Below are 15,866 nucleotides of genomic sequence, written 5' to 3' on the forward strand. Positions count from 1 at the left end.
TTAGGTGCAAATTTCACTAAGCTTGCCAAAGGTGATGGGACAAAGCTTTTAAATCCCCTCTCACGTTAGGCTTCCATGATAGCATTCACCCTTAGATTAGGACAACCTTTAAATCTCCTCTCAGGTAGACCCTTGCACAATCCCCATAGATAGAGAAAGGCAAAACAAACGCTTAAGCATTTGCCTTTGGCATTAAGCAATCCCCATAGGTAGAGAAAGGCAAAACAAACGCTTAAGCATTTGCCTTTGGCATACCAAAAAGGCAACGCCAAGTTCATGGTATATAGTTTGCAGATTTTGGTAAATAAGGAAGAAAGAACTATAAGACACGCTTGTCCTGCTCCTTCGATCTACCTAAGGAGAGTTTTGAAAGTTATGGCGAACATGGCCTTGGCACCCCACAATGGTATTCAGCGTGATACTAACGATCTCGAAGAAGGAGAGATTCCTAAGCCCCCTAAGCACCCGCTTAAACACGCTTGGACTTTCTGGTTCGACAATCTCACTTCCAAGCCCAAACAGGCTACTTGGGGTAGCTCCCTCCGTTCCGTATACACCTTCTCCACCGTTGAGGACTTTTGGTGGTAAGTCGCCTGTCTGAGCTTTTGCCTTTCTTATAGCTCGTGAATTTGCCTTTCTTTCAGAGGTTGTGCGATATCATTGATACTTCTCCACCGTTGAGGACTTTTGGTGGTAAGTCGCCTGTCTAAGCTTTTGCCTTTCTTATAGCTCGTGAATTTGCCTTTCTTTCAGAGGTTGTGCTTTGGAGATATCATTAGAAATATTATTTCTGTCAAATGATCCTCCAATGCAATCGGCGCTTGTTCTGGGCTCGAGATTGTCAATGACCCAATGGCCATACGACTTGTAGATGGTGATTTTAAGGCCTAAGGGTAGGAGTCCCAGTCCAGTTTAGTTGTTATTCCTTGCAGTCACCAAATTTGGAAAGCTTTGCTAAAACCATAACCCCACTGGAGTTTAAACGCAATCGGAGAAGGCCAACACAATTCCATCCCATTATATGCTCTTGTGGAGGTTGAGAAGTGCAGTCCATTGGTGAATAGTGTATCAAGTAAGACTCTCATGTGTGGTTTCTAATAAATACTTATTGTATTTATTTTTAATTTGTCTAGTGTGGGGATGTGATTCACATCACTTCCTGCCTTTTCAAGCTTGATGCTTCCCACAACATCAACAAGAACTTATTGGAAAGTTGAGCCGTGTTCATCCCAACTCTTGTGAGGACAGCTTCCTTCCTTATAGATGTTCTGATGGAGTAAGGTCTTGAAGAACTAAGGTACTTTGGATACCACGATCGAGAAGTTATATTTACACTCATGTTTATGTACGCATCTATTTCTACATGCGTGGGTCACAAACAAGGAGGGAAATTTGATTCGGAGTTATCTCATTCATACTTAAGTGTATCTTTTTGAATAAGCTATCGTGGGTAGTGTGAGAGTTGAAGTAGCATTAGAAAAACTCTTTAATTATCCTCTTAACCAATAGCCTACAATGCAGTTTGTGTGCATGGGTGGCAGTAGTCGGACCTTAGATGGGTACTGCACCGCACCCTCTGCACCTGTTGGTTCTAGTGGAGGGGACCAACTCTCTCCCTTGCAATTGCCACTGCTTCAATAAACGAGAGAGCCAACAAACCCCATCCCAAGCTGCCTTTCACGTCTTCAAACAAGGAAGATTTGCAACTTGCCCTTCCACTAACAAGCTTGTCACACTGCCAACAGCCTGTCCCCCCTTTCTTGAGGACATCCGACGGGCTGTCCATCTAGGACTCTGCTCATTTGATTCTCTCCATTCTGCATCATCATCACATGTACATAGAGGATGCTGCCCATCTCTAGCCTTGTGAGATTAACTAGAGGTTTTTCTAGTTAAAGCACGGTCACATCATAGCAAGCGGTGCCCCTCATGTTATCACTCTAGACGTAGTGCTTCCCTCATTGTCAAACCCCCCAATTTGGGATATTCTGGATCAAGAATGGAGGAGCTGCTCGGTGAGCTCCCCCCTTCCATTGGTCAGGCATTTGGCATAGTGCTCGAGTCCCCGCTAGAGACGGCCGCCTCCGTTCTAGCAAATGATGGAGTCCCCAGGATCAGACTGGTGGTGGAGAGCTCGAAGTCCCTCCCAGAGCTGATCCTTCTTGAGACCCTGGAAGGGGGCACACTTCGCCAGAGGGTGGAGATCTTTGGGTTACCAGGCCAGTGTCTTCGATGCAGACAGATGGGTCACCTTGCCAGAGATTGTCCCCGTGGCCTCCCTCGTGCGCCTCCCTCCCCTCCTCCACAGAGTAGGCAGAGCCTCTCAGGTAGGAGCAGCAGGAGTCTTAGACCCCATGGTTACCCCCTCGGAAGGGAACTGGACACAGGTTAAAAAGAAAAAGAAATCAAGCAAGCAGGCCCGCAAACGCTGTAGATAGAGGGCCAACCGCAGGGAGAGGGACAGGGTTGACCGAGAGGCTTCGAAAGAGGAACAACGAGAGCCACCTCCCCCAGTAGCAGAGGCCACTGTCCATCCAGCCGATCCTCCAGCTTTAGAAGTTCAGCCTCGGCACCCACCCTTGCAGCAGCAGAGAGCCCCAAGAGCTCTAGATGCGGCTATGGCGGAAGCCGCAGACGCTAGCCCGACGAGGGTTGTGGAGGAGCCGATCCACAGCCCCGGCGAGCCTAATCAGCAGGGGAGCCTGTGGTCGCCCTTTTCCCCCCCCCTCCCCCCCCCCTCGATCCCTCCCCCTCCTTCTCTTTACTTCCCCCTCCCCCTCCAGGGTTCCCCACCCCCTTCCTCCCCCTTAGCCCCCCCTTTTATGGTCACTCTCACCACCCGCCCCCGTCCTCCGTCCCCCGCGTCCCTACCTCTCACTCTCCCACCGCCCCCCTCTCCACTTCAGTAGCAGCTTCATCCGCTTTGACACCCTTGCCATCAGGCAAGGGAACGACGATGCCCCCTTCTGCTTCCTCATTGCAGCAGTAGGTCCGCTCAGAGATGGATCCTGAGGGACGAGGCTCATCTTCCCGGCCAACAGCTCCCAACTTACAGCCTGGGCATCCCTTATCGCGTGACTTCTGGAGGTTAGGAACCTTAAACTATTTGGAGATCCCGGACTCATACCCTCTACCATTGGAGGTCACGCTCATGGTCCTTCAGCCCCGAAAGGGGGGTTTGATTAGTGCAGTGGGATCTCAGACACACCCCGTTTGGAGATTTTCGTTTACCTCCACAGGGTTGGAGAAGTGGTCCCCGGAGGTGTTTGATGCTATTTTGGGTAGTCAGATTATGCTCATGATGGACGAGTGGATGGGACCATAGGGACTAGATCTTTGGTACGCCCATGGCGCGGAGGTGAACTTTCAGCTGAGCTTCATGCGTGAGGAGCCGGTATGTGGTTTGGCGATAGGAGTTATCAGACTGTTGATGGAGGCAAAGGTGGAGCAGGCACACTTTTGGCCCCTCCAGACGTGCGCGGAGTTGTTTGGCGTGGAAGCCTCCTTCATGATGAAGTGGGCACGAAAGATCGGTATTGAGCCGGTATCCATCCTAGTACGACACCGCACAGACACTGACTACTCGCCTTCCAAACCCCTGGCAAAATCACACAAGGCAGTCTTTTTAGGATAGGCACTCACTCACAGGAGAGCCTTGTTCCCGACTCCCCTGTCCTCATGAGCTAGATCATAGTGAGCTAGAACATACACGGGCTCCACGACCGTGTTCGTAGTCAGCCGCAGTACCTGATGCTCTGGCAGGAGTTGCAGAGGACAGTGGTAGGGTGGGCAGTGGACATCCTTATGATTTAGGAGCACATGTTTTCAGCAACAGACATCAGACGACGCCATCACCTTCTCCCAGGGAGAGGTCCAGAGGAGTGGTCTCCCGCAGTAGGACGGAGTGGAGGAGTCTCACAGACTTTGGCTTCAGAGGTCTACGATCAAGGTGAGCTCAGATGGGAGTTCGGACGGGAGAGTCCAGGATTGGAATCCTGAACGTGTATGCCCTAGCGTGTAGACAGTACCGCCTGGCCTTTTGGAGGAGGTTGTCAGAGTGTCTTCCGGATGTTGACTCTTGGATTGTTGGAGGGGACTTCAACAACCTGGAGTGGGCTGTTGTCTTGTATGAAATATTTCAAGCCTTAATAGAAGGTTCCTTTCTTTGAAAATAAAATAAAATAAAGCACGGTTGCAGCTCGATCCCAAGGTTAGAAAGCCATTGTTGCAAGGAGCCATCAGGCAGCAGCATGTTATCTAGATACATTACTGGTCACGTGGATTGGCCTCGCACAAGCCACTTGTTGCTGTGAAGATCCTCATAATAGTGTTGTAGATGTTTCCATATCAGTAATCAAAGGATGCCATTTTGGGAGTATTCCATATCAGATACTCAGAGGGATACCAACAAGGCCCAAAGGATGCCTACAGCTAGTCACAGTTTAACACCTTTCATGGAAAGTCAAGTTCGATCTTTAGTCAAATTGCCAAGGCAAAATTGCCATTGGGAAAAGAAGAAGCAAGAAAGAGAGGACATTTGGCAAGAACTTATGTAAAATCAGGAAAAGTGTTGCCAAGAAGTTGTACAACAGCAGCAAGAGGGCTTGCAAGAACTTGCTGGTAAATTGAAGTCCTGGTTGCAAACTCAAAGTCCATCACATGAAGGCCTTAAATCAAGAGGGACTTAACTGTCCAAGCAAGTAGGAACTCGCCATAAGAAATGTATGGGGGAGGAGCAATGCAATGATGGACAACTTAATGATGAAAATCACCATGGAAGCAAGATAAAGCTTTGGCATGCACTGTGAATGGGAATGACAACAGCCAACATGAAGGAGACGTGGAAGGGTCTTTCACAATGATATAGGCAATGAGTCCATAAGTCACATTCTTTCTTGTGCAAGTATTCAATAAGATGTGCCCACTTTTGAAAGTGAAGCACGCAAACTTTGATGGCAAAGTTGCTTTATTGAGCAATGTTCGGTCTCTACAAAAGAAGAAAATCTGCAAGATCATGTGGGTGGTGGCAAAGGATACCAAAAATAAAGTTGCACATAATGACAAGCATATTAATGAGCAGGCTGAGGAGCAAGGAATATCTGTAGCATTAGTAACTTCTAGTGGCATATCTAGCTAGGGCTTGATAAGTATATTGCTCTAGAGCGTTTCATATGTGAGCTCTTGAGCTACACTTGTAGGGTATTATTAAAATTAAGATGCGTTTGATTGCCACATGGCATTATTTTCATATACAAGTTGGTTTCTTATGTTGGCTGGTAGATTAATGTCAGGATGTGAGGCAGCAGTAGAACTGTCATGGACAGCTGGCAGCCTCCCAGCTCACCACGTGGCAGTTGGCTGCCAGGTTGCGACCCGATCCTGGGTCAGCCAGACCCAACGTTGGCCAGGTCAGCTGGCCTAGTTGGTAGTTTCCAGGGGCCCTGGGGGCCTATAAAAGGCAGCCCTTAGAGCCTCCTTCCTCGGCATATTTGGGAGCTGGAGTTTGGCAGACATTCCTTCAGCCAGCAGCAGCACATCTTACAGGATCAGGCCAGGACAAGGCAGCAGCAGATGAGCTTGCCTCCCGTGATCCTTACAAGTCTTCATACAGGTCCAGCTCAGCACCCTATTTTTCCCCTCAGCTCTTGCACTCACCCTCACTGCTTACTCTTGTGTTTATGAGTGCATCTTCTCTCAGTTCTTTCTCTATTTCAGTGAGCAGTTAGTAGGAGAGAGATTGAGTTAGACTTCTCCCTGCTACATTGGTATCAGAGCTTCAGTTTTTTTCATGTGATAGTGAGGTTCAGTCAGGGACAGCCACTGGTTTATGGTACTGACGAGATCCGGCAGAGACACGGTGAGTACTCGTGCAACGTCCAACCCTGGTGAGGAGGAGGAAGCTAGAATCCATAGCCCTTCCACCACCTACAACACCCCGGGTCACAGAGGCTTAGGCCCCGGTGACAACTCCCGCCATGGTAGCCATGAGGAGGAGGAAGCTAGTTTCCATGGAGGCTCCAGAGGCCAAAGAGCATAGAGAGCGCACAGCTTGGGAGGCGAAAGAAGAATGGGATCGTCTTCTCCTCATTTCTCTACTCCATCCATAGGGAGGCGAGAAAAAGGGGAGAGTTCCGCAGCCCGCCAAAACGTCTTTCCTCGGGAAGCTCAACTTACTACGGTATGATGGTAAGACTGAACTGCTAGTGTTGATTTATTGGCTCAATCAGTTGAGAGTTATTTCTCTATTGTGCCTACGAAAGATAACGAGAGGTGTATCCTTGCATCAATGCACCTCGTAGGCGAGGTGGTCACATGGTGATCACTATGATTCATCATGAGATCTCTCATTATGGGTGGACTGCGTTCGTGAAGGATACAAAGACACAATTCCTATCACCACAGTATTTGGACAGATTGCAGAGTCAAATCTTTGAGATGTCTTGGGGGCTTACCAAGTCAGTAAACCACTATGCCTTATGTCTGGAAGAGTGAATCAGATTTTTTAATTTTAATTCTCTATGTGGATGACATGCTGATCACTGGGCCCGATACACAGAAAATTGCAGATTTCAAAGCTGATTTGCATAAATCATTTGCAATGTCAAATATGGGCAAGTTACACTACTATATGGGCATCCAGTTTTTGTAGTGGGAGATAGACTATCCTCACTCTCTCTCCTGCTCAATACTAACTGCAACTGCAAGATGATGCACTCAATACACAACTGTGGATGTGAGAATCAGAGGGAGAGAATGTAGTGGACCTTCGAAGAGGAAATAGATACAACTGAATAATGAATGTCCAAAGGGCTGAATACAACTGTATGAAGGAGCTGAAACCTCACTGCAAAACTAGAAGACTAGACTACCTAGAGGTGGTGAATTCTCACTAGATCCCTGAAGAGGCTGAGGCTACCCTGCTGGTTTGCTGTGGGGAGGCCTTGTTGCTGCTATTATGAGGCTGTGATGCCCAACTGTGGAATGAAGAATGAGGGCCAAAGGTTGCCCTTTTATAGGCTGTTAGTTCAGCCTAGCCGGCTTGGTCAATGCCAACTGTTGACCAGGTCAGTCAAAAAGGTCACCGTTGATCAAAAAGTCAATGCGTTGACTTTTGACCAAAAAGTCACCTTTGTGTTTTTACTTGCGATGACGTGGCATTGACTGTGTGCTGATTGCTGATTGCTGCCTGCATGGCTGTACGAACGCCTATGTAGCCGTTGACCTGGTTGCTTGGGCTGGCACTAGCTAGCTAGCATGGCCACGGGCTTGTGGATGCCCGTGACATCCTCTTCTGCTGAAACCCAAAATAGGGTATGAAAGGGGCTTCCCATCCTGCTGACGGAGGTGACTGTCTATGATATACCTGGATGATAAATCATAATTCGAATGCCTGGTTCCCAATTTGCAGGTACTGAATATTTGGATTTGGTGCTAACTTCTGGTACGGATATTTGCTGTGTGTTAATATTCCAGGTTGAGCTTCCCTGTGGTTTTCCTTGGTGCATATAGGTGATAGGGATGGAGGAAGACTGTATGCATGAGCTCAAAGTTCTGAGCAAGCTTGTAAGCACACTCATAATCATGTGGCCTCAAAGTTCTGACATACCATTGAATGTCTGTATGCAGCCCGTGGAGAAATTTGCTTAGCTTCTGACTGTCCTCTTGTTGTAATTGTATAAACACCTGAGTGAACTTATTGGCATAATGATTCACCGTCTCGGTGTCTCCCTGGAGTAGCTTGTAGAACTATGATGACTAAAATATCCCCCCTATCCTTCTTGATGTAGAGGGTGCTTTTCGTGGGACTATTATGTAACCCCTTACTTGCCACGAATGCATCAATCTTGGCATACCATGCACGTGGGGCTTGTTTAAGCCCATATAAAGCTTTGTTAAGCTTGCAAACCTGAAGTGCATTGCCAAAAAGTTCAAATCCAGGAGGTTGTTTGACATAAACCTCTTCCTGCAAGTCCCCATTAAGGAAAGCTGTTTTTATGTCCAATTGATGGACATTCCAAACAAAATTTGCAGCCATTGCAATAACTGACCGTATGGTGGTCATCCGGGATGTAGGAGCAAAAGTCTCCTCATAATCTATGCCCTTCTTCTGTGCATAGCCTTTGGCAACCAGCCTTGCCTAGTACCTGTCAATGGACCCATCTGGCTTCCTTTTCACCTTGAAAACCCACTTGGTACCAATGGCATGCTTACCTGGTGGCAAATCCACAACATCCCAAATCCGATTTTTCTCAATGGACTGCAATTCATTGTGCATGGCATGCATCCAATGCACATTATCCTTTGCTTCTTTAAAAGAGTCAGGTTCTTCTTCATCAAGAAGAGTACTTGCATAAGCTGTCTCAATTGAAAGAGCCCCCCCTGCATGCCTTACTGCACTACGAGTCCTTCCAGGCAAAGGGGCCTCAAGCCTACTCTGTGAGAGTATGTAGCAACCAATTCGGGACTGTTTTGGCTGTCTGTATCTCTTTAATCTCTTGCCTGACAACTTCATCCACACCATGTGGAGGTACAAAATCAACCGGTGGCTGAATTGGGGCATGTGGATCAGGAGGAGGTTGCTGTAAATTCTGATTTTCAGCATGAACCTCAGCTGGGGAACCAAATGCTATAGAAAGCATCCCCTCAAAAGCATCATCTAAAGAAGCTGGAATATTAAATTCAGCATGTGTATGTGCTGAATTCTCTGAAAATATAACATCTCTACTGACAAAAATCTTGCGAGAAGCAAGATTGTAGAGACGATAGCCTTTGCCTTGTGCACTATACCCAACAAAAATGCATTTAAGTGCCTTATCTGACAACTTATGTCGAATCTCCATAGGCACGTGGGCATATGCAACACAACTAAAAACTCTGAAGTGATCTACTGAAGGCTTTCTCCGATGCCATGCCTCATAGGGAGTGATTGTCTTCAAAGCCTTTGTGGGTGAGGCAACTTTTTACTAGTAAGCATGTATCTATTCATCTTCATAAGAGTGCGATTCTTGCGCTCAGCTTTACCATTTTGCTGAGGTGTAAGCCTCACTGTAAGTTGATGCATGATGCCTTTCTCCTTCAAAAATGCCTCAAACATGAGACATATACTCCCCCGCTCTATCTGTGTGAAGTGTCTGCACCTTAAGTCCTGTCTCATTCTCAACCATAGCCACAAAGTGTTTGAAATGCGTAAACACTTCTGATTTTTCCTTAAGACCATAGACCCAAGTGTAGTTGGTGAAGTCATCTATGAATGTAACATAATAGAGATAACCCCCAAAAGAAGGTGTCGTCATGGGACCGCAAACATCACTGTGAATGAGCTGTAATTTGCGTGTAGCTCTCACTGCACCATCCTTCTTGAAAGGAAATCTATGCATCTTGCCAAGGATGCAACCCTCACATGCATGACGAAGAGGTGACTCTAAAGGAGGCAATGCTTCAACCATAGCATGCTTCTGAAGTGTCATTAAGCTGCTGCCTCCAGCTGTAGGAGTGACAGGTGTAGCCACAGAATCTGGCCTTGCTTCATCTCCATTGACATAATCCCAAAGATGTTTGCCAACCAAGATGTTGCGAACCATAAAACTCCACAAGGAGTAGTTGGTGCCATCCAACTTATCTTCCTGTGTGAGGACTACAAACACCTCATTGCGGTTGTTCTGAGCCATTTTTGCCAAATAAACTAAAAAATACAACAAATTGAACAAGTAAAATCCCTTCGTGGGATGCAAAATGCACAAGTAAAATCTGCGAAAGAAACCCACAGTGACAAATACTGTCATAGCCTATCAAAGGCTCGAAATGCACCACAATGCTCTGATAATTGCCCAAAAATCTGCAAATAAAATCTGCAAAAAGTGGCAAAAGTCTGCAAATTGACTCACTCCGAGTCCAAAACTGCTTGCAAACCTCCAAAATACTCTTTCAACTGCAAAATTGCAACCCAAATGCAAAAGCCCCAATTTCTTGTGAAAATTGCAAGCAAAACCACAAAGCCCCAAATTCTGGAGTGGATTTTGCAAAATGATTGTAATCTCTGCAAGAGAATAAAATGCCCAAATTGCACTTCCAGAATGCAAGGCAAACAATGGCTACGTGCAAAAATGACTGCCAAAGACCACCTGCAAGAATGGAACCTACATAGAAGGCTTGTACGAAAATTTGTACACAGTAAGGATAGAATGGCGCAATTGTACGGACGTACGGTGCAGATGTACAGATTTGTACGGTGCATGCAAGTACGAAATTTGTACGTTGTACGGATGGCGGCGTTACACGTGCGGGGAGCTGTTGGTACGGGTAGTACGGAATGGCCATGGGTGCCTGTAGTACGGTACGGATGATCGTACTATAGTACGACAGTACGGCAGACGGCGGTGTTGCACGTGCAAGTACAGATGGGCTGCAGGCTGTACGCTGTACGCTTGTACGGGACGGAGTTTAGAGCTTGTGTACGAACGAATGTGTATGGCACTTGTACGGAATGTGTAGCTCGGGCTACGTGCAAACTGTGAGTGCGAGGTTGTACGGAATGCATTGTACGGACGGAAGCTGCACGCAAGGGAGCTGGGAGCAAGTCCGAGAGTTGGGGGTAGGTCCAAGAGCTTGAACTGCTCTGATACCAAATGTGAGAAACAAGAAGAGCAAGAGTGAGCAAGAGTGTGAGCTGAACGTAGGTCTACTCAATACTGGACTGAAATGAAGTGTAGTACAAAAGAGAGATGAGGGGTTTTGTCTAAGTGACAAAACCCTATCTTATTCACTAACCGTAGTTAGGGATTAGACTGTGGTTAGGGGGAAAAACCTCTAAGAGGGAAAAGTGCCACTAACCCACTTATTATATTACATTGGCCACTGCCTAGAATATAATAATAATTCTAACAGTTGAGTTTCCCCGAAATGGAAGGCTTGGCTGGAGGTGGAAGTCTCTCCATTTCTCCCCTTGGAGTAAAGAAATGAGAAGCTGCGGGGTCCCGTTCTTCCTTCTCTTCACGAGCGGTACGTTCTCGGAGCTCCTCGGCCTCGCAATCTCGGAGTTCCTTGGCTTCCCGAGCTGCCCCATCGAGTTCTTCTTTTGCCTCTTGAGAGCATGGCCACGGGCTTGTGGATGCCCGTGATAGTTTTGCTAATGTTGAGGGAGGGCATAATGATGAATTCATCCAAATATATCTTGCAGTGCTTCCAATTCGAGGATTGTAAGCTAGTTTCTACTCCATTGGAACTTGGCTTTCATTTCTCCTCCAAGGATGGGAGTGCCTCATTTAATCCCACTCTTTACCAGCAGGCTGTGGGTACTTATGTCATACCAGGCCTGATCTGCAGTATGCTGTTTCCTAGTTAAGCAAGTACATGCACAAGCCCAACACACAGCATTGACAGGTAGTGAAGTGGGTCTTCGGTGACTTGAAGGCCACGCAAAATTCCAGACTACTTCTATCGGGACTATGAATCTGCAACATAACATTTCAAAACGTCGGAGGCCAACTAGTTGTAGGTCCATTTTGGCCATCAGACTAAGAATGGAAGCTGTTTAAAAATGGAGCTTTGCGCCAAAGTTGTAAAAAAGGGCTCTCCAAAACTTGGAATCCCTAGCAAACACAATGGTGTGTTTCATACCACACATTGGATACCACCATCGGATGGAGAGTCGAGTTGTATCTTGAGCATCAATGATACCTTTGCATGGAATGATCATGACAAACTTGTTGAACTTGTCCACAATGGTTCGACACATGGTGTTCCTGGAACCAATGGTCCGTGGAAGGCTTGTGACAACGTACATGCTGATCTGTTCGAATGGTTGATCCGGAATTTGGAGGGGCTGAAGAAGACGTGGCAACTTCCCATGAAATACTTCCATTTTCTGGCACATTTGGCAGAGACATACTCATTGACATCGTTGCAAAAATGAGGCCAGAAAACTTGCGCTCAATTTCCTCTAGAGTGCCTTGAGCACCTCGGTGTCCACCAACTACGGAATTATGCGTCCTCGAAAAAATAACTACCCATCATGTATGGCATAATCACCTTGTACCAATGAACCTGAAAATCTGAGTTTGTGTGGTACTGGTTTCGCATGGATGAAAGAAAAGAATCTTGTACTAAGGAGATGGAGGTAACCATGCCCCGTGAACTAACAGCATCAGCCACTGATTTTCTTCCCCGGGTTGGTACTCAATCATCCCTTCAAACTGTTGAAAAGTTTGGCTCCATGAACCTAGCGGTCAGACCACTAGGGGCAGCTGGCATAGTCTGAAGCCATTTCTGACACGACCCCATCACTCCTGAAACCTCTGATCTGCACGCAATCACAAGAACACACCAAACGTGAGGAATCTGAGCAGGCTGCTCACCACCCAACCATGACATCTACGCGATGCAATCGCGAATCAGGAGATGTCACCCTCCAAGCCACGAGCTGAGCTACTGGCACGAACTCCCGACCAGATCTTGACCAGCATGGTGTCCCATACCACCAGGTGGCGCCTAGGGCCTGGGATCTGTTGTTGGGCCTTGGGCTACGCTAAGATGCAGGCGTGCGTTTGCTACTCAATCCAGGATTAGACCTAGCACCTGGGAACGAGACTTGCTCCCATCGGCTCCCTGAGAACTGAACCTCTAGGTCCCTTACATAGACTCGGGCCCAGTGTGCCAAAAATAGCGAAGACTATAATTGGTTCGTACCCTTGCCACTTAACCCGAGAATCAAGCCTGCCTAGCCCGAAGCCTCCCCAGGCTACCTGAGCTAGTCTTGTGTACACCAGTACACGTCAGATACCAATCCGTGCACATGACATACTTCACTCCTCTAAGAACTCACTCCTGCGTTTGCTAAGAAACCCGGGAATGTCCTTTGGAGGTTCGGTAATGTCTCCCATGTTGCATCCTCCTCAACACGATCCTTCCACTTGATCTTGTATTCTGTGATAGTTCTATTACGAATCTGTCTTTCACGAAATTCAAGAATACTCTCAGGCTCGTGTGGAATAAAAGTCAAATCTGTAACTTCTACTATTTTTTGAGGAGAAACAAGTTGATCATCCGCACCCAGTAACTCTTTCAGTCTACTAACATGAAACACTGGATGTACTTTAACATCAGGAGGCTATTCTAGTTTATATGCAATTGGTCCAATTCTTGTAATAATCTTGAACAAACCACAATATTTGGGGGATAATTTCGGAACCAAACCAGTACTTAGGCTCTTGGATTCCTTTGGAATACATAAATATACCGTCGTTCCTTTAGAGTACTCTCTAGGTGAACGATGTCTATTAGCATAAAATCTGTCCCGATCTTGGGCACTTCCGTGTGTGAGTATGTGATCCATAGTCCCATGGTCTCGCCTGAAACCGGCCTGACCCTCTGCTCTGAGCCCTCTCATCTTTGCGAGTAGGCTGACCGATGCATCCAATACAGTTGCATAGATCTTGTCCAATCATGATAGTCCTGTAGTTACTCGGGTCCATGGGATCCCCTGCCTTGTGGATGGGGTTGATGGTGTTGAGTGTCCAGGTGCGGGGGAAGCCAAGGCAAACAGCGTCATTGAATAGCTTTGCTAGGATCGGGGCTAATGTGTCGATCCCATATGCGATAAACTCAGTGCATAGCTCCTCGTGATCCTTCGCTCGGCCATTGTGCAGTTTCAATGTCGCGTCCTTGACTCCCCCTCTGGTGAACAATGTGCAAGTGGTGGGGCGAGGTGTGTGTATGAGATCTGGAGTGGGACATCATAAAGATGGTGTGCATACGTGTGCCAGACTCTTGTGTCGGTGAGGGGTGATGGGGACCTACGCTCAAGGAATCTGCGCCAAAAATTCTTAGAGTTGCTGCTGTACAAGATGTGCAGCAGCAGCTCCTCATTTCGATGAAGAAATGCCTGCTTCTTCTGACGTACGAGACGTCGGTACTTGTGTACCGTGTTTGGTGTTTTCGGGAGGTGACATTTGGTTTCAAATCGGAGCTGTCGGCGATAAGCCTTGCACTTTGCATCATACCAATTGTTGCAGGGTACAGAACCAAGAGGTGGTGGTCTAGTGGACCGTGTGGTGTGGGGAAAGATTTGGAGGGCAGCCTCGTGGAGAGTGCGACTAATCAGGGCAGCACGGTCCTCTATGAGTGGTATGTGATCGATGTAGGTTAGGAGTCTGTTTAGGCGTCCAGAGTAGGCCGGTGAGAGGTTGTGATCAAAGTGTATGTCGTGGTAGGTGTCGTGCTTCCTATGTGGTGTGTGTGGTGTGGCTAAGCATGGGGTGGCGATAGTGAAGAATAGGTATGTGTGATCAGCTCCTGGAGGGAGTGTGCTACGGTGAAGTCAGTGATACAAGAACAAATAAGAACTTTTCCTTTCTTTTGTTTTATTATTCATGTTGGCCTTTTCTTTTGGTGGGGCTTTTAAACCTTTGTCTCATGTTTCATGCACATTCCATATTAAGGTGATTTGGCTGAATAGGGGATATTTAGAGCAGATTTTGAATGTCTCAAGTTGGAAAGTGAATCTTGACGATATATTTTATACATGCACATTCTTTTTTCCACAGTTGAGTCTTTCTTTGTGATGCTCTTAACTGCCTAACATGGATGTAATTTATGTTTCATTGGTCATGTAGCCTCTACAATAATGTTCTTCAACCAAGCCAATTAATACATGGAGTAGATTTTCATTGTTTCAAGGCTGGGATTGAACCAAAGTGGGAAGACCCAACATGTGCATTGGGTGGAAAGTGGAGTATCAGTGTTCCTAGAGGAGGCAAGAGTCTAATGGACACTTTTTGGCTTCACACGGTATGTAATCTAGCATTTTATTTGTCACTTTCACATGAGTAGACGATGACATAGCTAGGGAAGGTTTTATAGATAATGTGTAAGGACGAGTGCTTGGAATACTTGAAGGTTACATTCCCTTCCCCAAAACATCTTTTCCTCCTCTCTTTGTTTTTATTCATTCCCTTCTTCCCTTCAGGTCCAAATTTGCAAGGTGAAAGTTACTGGTTGGAGAATGCAGACGCAATGGCCTTGTGTGTTTTAAGATTGTAAACTCTAGAATGTAGTGACCTACTAGGCAAATTAATCTCATTAATATGAGAAGCTGATGCTTTGAAGCCGTTTTAGTGTGTGCTCTCTTGAGATCGAAATTGCGCATGCTTTTGTTTTGATAAAGTTGTCTAGAGTATTGGGGCATAGGCCTCCCTTGTGGTCATGTGTTTGTGTATTCAATGGAACACCCAAAATGGTGGCAAAGTGATGTGGTAAAAAGTGAGATTTGATAGGGCCATGCCTCTTGGGATATTGTAAATTCAGTACTCTTATGTGCAACATGAAGGATTAGTCGGTTGGTCAATTATGGAATCCTTTGAGTACCCTTGTTTGGTATAGTGCAGTATTACACATATTTGGGGGTAGTGTTCACCAGACTAGGTTTCACGATGATCCATGCAAGTACATCACGACTCACACGAGGACGGGGTGCTCTGGCCCGACTAGAGAGGCGGTGCTTCCAGGCACACTTTCAGGACCCTGCGACGAAGGATTGGCTCTTTGACTCCTTGGTGATACCGACTGCTATGTACGTAGCACCTTTCTAGGGGAGTGACATTTCAGCGACAGAGTGGAAGAGATTTGAGAGGTTACAAGTGACTATGGGATCTAGGATGATTCGATGTAAGCCTTCGGTCCCCCATCAGATTATACAGACAGAGTTTGCTATGAGCCCTCTCCAAGTTAATGCCATCTTTTAGACAGTGAGATTCCTCCACAGAGTTTGGGCCTTACCCCAATGGAGATTACTAAGGATAGCATTGGAGTCTTCTAGGTGACTAGCAGAGACTGGTGTTGATCATGGTACGCATGGCGAGTATCCACATGGT

At 46.7% G+C, this 15,866-nt stretch overlaps 1 protein-coding gene across 2 annotated transcripts in view; it reads left to right on the forward strand.

Moving 5' to 3' along the window:
* The first annotated feature begins 205 nt into the window (after nt 1-205).
* Nucleotides 206-15,866, forward strand: part of LOC147883481 (eukaryotic translation initiation factor 4E-1-like) — a 55,118-nt gene continuing 39,457 nt past the window's right edge. The window contains exons 1-2 of one of the 2 annotated variants that reach the window (XM_087399307.1): nt 206-584; nt 14,610-14,784. In XM_087399307.1, coding sequence (XP_087255433.1) covers nt 277-584; nt 14,610-14,784 — 483 coding nt within the window. In that variant the 5' untranslated portion in view covers nt 206-276. Of the gene's footprint in view, nt 585-653; nt 694-14,609; nt 14,785-15,866 lie in introns of those variants that run through there. The other variant, XM_087399308.1, reaches the window with a different exon arrangement.

This window comes from Dipteris shenzhenensis, chromosome 28 (genome assembly GCF_047967505.1).
Source record: "Dipteris shenzhenensis isolate YYH24624 ecotype China chromosome 28, Dip_SZ_1.0, whole genome shotgun sequence".
NCBI classification, from domain to species: Eukaryota; Viridiplantae; Streptophyta; class Polypodiopsida; order Gleicheniales; family Dipteridaceae; genus Dipteris; species Dipteris shenzhenensis.